The following is a 6,476-nucleotide window of genomic DNA, read 5'->3' as shown; positions in this document are numbered from 1 at the left end:
TATACCTGATACAAACCAGGGTATTTAGAGGATCACCTGTGATAATTTGAAATCCTGCTGAATTCTGTTTTATATTGGCTACTCCATCATTTATATTACATGAAGAAATTTTGTTCATTTTATGTGCATGGTGTAAAAAGACATCATGTTTTAAGCATTTCCTTACAGATTATCACTCCTGTATATATTTTCTATTATAGTATGAGTTACTTATTATTTTCAATTAATGGAATACATATATATAAAAACATGAATGTGAATATAAAATAAGAATTTAAAACATAAAACAAATATAAGTAAAATAAACAGTTATAATAGTAATGAATGTTTAGATATTTTAATCAGATATGTTCAAAATACTCCAACAGCACATTGTGTATAGCTCAATTTCCAAAAAAAATGGTATTTTAGAAACCAGCTTTATTAGACAGGGATGTATGTGCCTGGAAAACTTCTTTAATTTGTGTTGGAACAAAATTTTTCATTTTTCAGAATTAATTAATGGTAGTGGGGAATTTTGCAAAATTTCAAATATTACAAAATTCAGTTACACAGTTTTCAAGAATATTAATTACATATTAACTTTTACCTGAATAATGTTTTTTATACCTGGAAGATATTCCCCCTAAACCTAAAATGCCAATTTTTTGGGGTGTGTTATATACCATAAAAGTGAAATTAGTCACAAATAAAAAAAACATGTGTTGTACTATTTTGCTGCCTCTGTAAACCACCAAGTTCCAGCACAATTGCTTATTGATACTTGGGAATATTCCCTTGTAAGTGCTCTCATTATGAAACACTGGATGAATATAAATTGGGTAATCTGCACATAGTTTTTCACTCATCTCCATGTTTATAATGTCATATCTCCTTGACTCTGTGTTGTACAATGATATGTGAACACTGTCTGCAGACTGTGTTGTGCATAGAGTTAGTAGTAATGAAGTAATAAATTAAAATGTCTTGTTTGATGCTGAAATTTGACTGCATGAACAGCAAAAGTGTAGTAAGCAATACATTTTCCCCCTTTCATTATTTTGTGGATGGTGTCAGCATAAAAAAAGGTCACAAAAATTTGAAGTTATGTATAAATTTTGTTGGAAGTCACTAGGTGCTCTCATTCCCTAACACTGGACAAATGAAGTCCACATATTTGTGTGTCATCAGTTAAGTCACCTCAAGAGAAACACACAGTTTCAAACTATAATCCTTGTATGTTGTGTGGGTTCCACAGCTATCACTATATGCCACATCTCTGTCTCCAGATACAATTGCACCATTCTTCCTTGGCCACACTTTCTGTGGTCTTCCTCTTCTTCTCCTTCCAGGAGGTTGCCATGAAAGTGCTGTCTACTTGTCTTACTGTATTAAATTTTTAACACAAGACTGTACCTCTTAATGAGCAGATTATGAGAGCATTTTAATTTTTTTAATTCAGTCAATAATTCCATGAATTACTGAAAATTGAATTTTTGTTGCCCTATACTGTAACTGGTGCCTGATTACAATTTCTGGGTTACAGGGTAGTGTTTTAGTAATATAGACGTTAAGATGTCATTTTTATAAAGCAAAAATAGGAAAAGAACTTTTAAGACAAAACATTTATTTCACATTTGGTACACAAAAATAAATGCACTACATTTTCATACATCTTATGGCATCATAATGAATAAGTTTGTTAAATGGCAGTTTCATATTTTTTCTACTGTTTATAAAAATGTAAATGTCTACAAACATATTAAAATATGTATCTGAATAAAATAATGAGTCATTAAATATAATATACACTGAAACATAACACAAACATAGCTATAAACATCTAACATCAACAACAAATTTCACTCTCAGACAGACAAACTACGTATATTTAATGAAGCACACTGTAGAATCACATGATTATATTACTAAGCATGTATTGAAGACAATTTGTTCTTCATACATGATCATTTCTTGTTACTGTACTAATGAAGAAACTGAAAATTTCTGGTGTTGTATTTTAAATATTTGTCAATGATTTCTTGCTGGAATGAAATTGTACTATTAACTATATTTCAACTAATTTCTTAATTTTGTTACAGTTCTTTTCACTCATCATAGCTCCTTACATCTGGCTACAGCTGTCTTCTCATAGACATAGTTAATTTTATTATACATCTTATAAAAGTTGCCCTGAGAATATAAAATTAAATGTTATTTTACAAAAAGGCACCAAAAGTAAATCTAATTACATTATAGTAGCTACCAGATGTTTAATGTAACACTCAGCTGCCTTTTACATACGTGCAACAGGTCAGTTTAATGTGTTTCTTGTTTATAGGAAAACTCCATACACTGATATCAAAACACATTAATGTATAATACAAACATATTTTTTAAAAAATGTATCTTTAGCTTGACATTGTTTTCAAGGCTGCACTTTTCCTACTATTTTGAACATCTGGATCATGCAGATATAAAAACACATCAAAAAAGTGTTAATGTAGTACTTTAAATTCTCTTCCTGTAATATATAAATAAAAATAAAGTTCTGATGAATATACGACCATATATTCATTTAATACTGCCTAAAAGTATTTTAAACATTCATAGAAATAAAGCTTCATACTGAATGTCAGCATGAAAGACATAAACTTTGTTTCCTTTCCAAGTGCTGCTGACAGTGTATGAAATATAAGTAATAAACTGCATCAAAAATAAATTAAAGATTAATCTCATGACAGTACTGTTTCCATTATTTTGATGAAATGAAATAAGGAAATAAGTAAACCTTATGAAATATCAGACATTCAATATCATGGCATCATCTTGAACTTTGAGACAGTAGCTACCAACATGGTTAGCTGAAATCAAAATATACAATAACGTGCAGGGAAAATGATGATGTGTGACTCGATACAAAATATATGTGATGTTAATGAAAAAAGGAGGAATTTGGCAGATAATAACTAATTTAGTTCCTAATATATACTACATTACTAACAAATGTTGAATCTGAAACAGCAGTCTTATTTAAATAATGCATCCCTCTTATGTGAGATGTTCTCTCATATAATTCTCCAAAGCAATGCAAAAAAATTCCTTAATGTACTTGAATGTCAAATTGCAGATCTTTAAATCTGGCTCTTCTTAAGCTGCATTCCCAGTACCATTCACTTCTTTCTTGGGTTCAACCATGAAATTAAGGAATCCATCCACATCATCAAGCTCTTTTGATGTAAATTTTGCAGCAATTGTTGCCCGGCCATCATATTTTGGTGTAAATTTAAAGTTGACTGATGCCTCTTCACCGGGAGCAATGTTCCTATAAACAATTACAATTTTTTTGTCATTCACTGGAAAATAGGAGTGATTCAACTGCAGAACATTATACATTATGTAACATTTATTTTTTATAGCATTTCCTTTACCACATTTTGGTTAAACTGAGTTCTGGTGTTTTCAGTGGCCTTGGCTATACCTTTGCTTGTGTGTATCATTAAATTATACTAGGAAAACCAAAATATTAAGGCCTTCAAGGAATCTGCCTTACATGGTTGGTGCCAAATGTTAAAAATGGAATTCAAATGTTGAGAATTTATATGGCAATAAAGAAAGAGGAGAAATGAGGTTCAATACTTTCTCCTGTCATGTCCTTAACCTACATAAATGGTTTGCCAAATGCATTGAAGAACTCCTTGAGAAATGTGATGGCTCCTGATGATGTAAGTGTACTGGCAAAGGATCCAAACACAACATACCTGGTTCACCCAGAAAAATAATGGAGTAGGCTTATAACTGGTTTGCAGTAAACAGCTTCACTTCTAATCTTACAAAAACTAAATTATATCTAACACTGCTAAGATGCTGAATTGCAGATAGGCACTACAAAAAGTCTTCACAAATAAAGTTTGGCCAGTAAGGCCTTAATCAAAAATAGATTACACACACACACACACACACACACACACACACACACACACACACACACACACAAAAATGCAACTCGCACATACGACTGCAGTCTCAGGCAACTGAAACCACACTACGAGCAGCAGCACCAGTGAATGATGGGAGTGGTGATAGTGTGGGGGGGGGGGGGGGGGGGAAGGAGGAGGCTGGGGCAGGTAGGTGGGGGGGGGTGATAGTAGGGTAGGGATGGCAGAGAGTGAAGTGCTGCATGTTAGATGGAGGGCAGAGGAGAAGTGGGGTGGGGGGATTACATTCCATCCTGGATTTTCCATTGTTTGATTTAAACTTTACCTGAGGAATATTCAGTTGAAAATACCAATAAATTACAGGACAGAATTACTAGCAAGTGCTTCCTTTCATGACACAGAATGTTTCATATTACCAAGACAGAGCAATAGATCAGGGGAAGTCTCAGGCCCTGGATGACATGGACATCCCTCCCTAAGGAAGGAACTAACATTCCAAAAGCTAGGATAGTATTGTCACTTTCACTTTTACATGTGTCTGTTGGCAATACTAAACAGTTTGCTATCAATTTTCTCTCATTTCCTTTTTTAAAAGACTCAGTTTTGCAATTCCAAAAATTAGAAATGACTTACTAGTATAAAAGTATGGATACACACCAAATGTGATGTGATGGGTAAATTGCCTACATATTCAGATGGATAAAATGCAACTTACAACAATTAAAAGCGGAGATCAATGAGCACACGCTAAATGAAACTCCGTGTGTGAAATTCCCAGGCATCCAAATGGGTGAAATACGAATGTAGTGATTCGAACATTGATTTTTTTTTTAAATACAGCGGTATATATGCTTTGATAAATATGACCAAAACATTCCATGGGATCTCCACAATACATTGACCAACATGATCAACAGAATTTACAAGTTACATCATTGATCAGATCTTCATTTCAGAAACAAGCTACAATTTCACAAGCAGAGTACTTAGCATTGGTTACAGTGATCATGAGACACAGCTACTGTGTAAAGAAATAGCAACAGGTTGTAGCAGTTGCAAAAATGTAATTGAAAAAGTAACTTTTTCTGAAGACAAAATTAGAATTTTTAATTTCTTACTAGCTAGGGGAAACTGGGAAAGTATTTCCATTCAGAACAATGTTGTCAGCATGTACAGGGTGTTTCAAAAATGACCGGTATATTTGAAACGGCAATAAAAACTAAACGAGCAGCGATAGAAATACACCGTTTGTTGCAATATGCTTGGGACAACAGTACATTTTCAGGCAGACAAACTTTCGAAATTACAGTAGTTACAATTTTCAACAACAGATGGCGCTGCGGTCTGGGAAACTCTATAGTACGATATTTTCCACATATCCACCATGCGTAGCAATAATATGGCGTAGTCTCTGAATGAAATTACCGGAAACCTTTGACAACGTGTCTGGTGGAATAGCTCCACATACAGATGAGATGTACTGCTTCAGCTGTTCAATTGTTTCTGGATTCTGGCGGTTCACCTGGTCTTTCAAGTGTCCCCACAGAAAGAAGTCACAGGGGTTCATGTCTGGCGAATAGGGAGGCCAATCCACGCCGCCTCCTGTATGTTTCGGATAGCCCAAAGCAATCACACGATCATCGAAATATTCATTCAGGAAGTTAAAGACGTCGGCCATGCGATGTGGCCAGGCACCACCTTGCATAAACCACGAGGTGTTCGCAGTGTCGTCTAAGGCAGTTTGTGCCGCCACAAATTCACGAAGAATGTCCAGATAGCGTGATGCAGTAATCGTTTCGGATCTGAAAAATGGGCCAATGATTCCTTTGGAAGAAATGGCGGCCCAGACCAGTACTTTTTGAGGATGCAGGGACGATGGGACTGCAACATGAGGCTTTTCAGTTCCCCATATGCGCCAGTTCTGTTTATTGATGAAGCCGTCCAGGTAAAAATAAGCTTCGTCAGTAAACCAAATGCTGCCCACATGCATATCGCCGTCATCAATCCTGTGCACTATATCGTTAGCGAATGTCTCCCGTGCAGCAATGGTAGCAGCGCTGAGGGGTTGCCGTGTTTGAATTTTGTATGGATAGAGGTGTAAACTCTGGCGCATGAGACGATTCGTGGACGTTGGCATCATTTGGACAGCAGCTGTAACACGGCGAACGGAAACCCGAGGCCGCTGTTGGATCACCTGCTGCACTAGCTGCGCGTTGCCCTCTGTGGTTTCCGTACGTGGTCGCCCTACCTTTCCAGCACGTTCATCCGTCACGTTCCCGGTCCGTTGAAATTTGTCAAACAGATCCTTTATTGTATCGCTTTTCGGTCCTTTGGTTACATTAAACCTCCGTTGAAAACTTCATCTTGTTGCAACAACACTGTGTTCTAGGCGGTGGAATTCCAACACCAGAAAAATCATCTGTTCTAAGGAATAAACCATGGTGTCTACAGCACACTTGCACGTTGTGAACAGCACACGCTTACAGCAGAAAGACGACGTACAGAATGGCGCACCCACAGACTGCGTTGTCTTCTATATCTTTCACATCACTTGCAGCG

At 35.9% G+C, this 6,476-nt stretch overlaps 1 protein-coding gene across 2 annotated transcripts in view; it reads right to left on the bottom strand.

Annotated features, from left to right (window-relative positions):
* Positions 1-1,660: 1,660 nt before the first annotated feature.
* The window catches only part of LOC126237058 (annulin), a 495,746-nt gene continuing 490,930 nt past the window's right edge, over positions 1,661-6,476 (bottom strand). For both annotated transcript variants that reach the window (XM_049946841.1, XM_049946840.1), the window contains exon 14: positions 1,661-3,304. In XM_049946841.1, coding sequence (XP_049802798.1) covers positions 3,130-3,304 — 175 coding nt within the window. In that variant the 3' untranslated portion in view covers positions 1,661-3,129. The remainder of the gene's footprint in view (positions 3,305-6,476) is intronic.

Source organism: Schistocerca nitens, chromosome 2 (assembly GCF_023898315.1).
Source record: "Schistocerca nitens isolate TAMUIC-IGC-003100 chromosome 2, iqSchNite1.1, whole genome shotgun sequence".
NCBI classification, from domain to species: domain Eukaryota; kingdom Metazoa; phylum Arthropoda; class Insecta; order Orthoptera; family Acrididae; genus Schistocerca; species Schistocerca nitens.
This window is presented reverse-complemented; position numbering and strand designations above follow the sequence as displayed.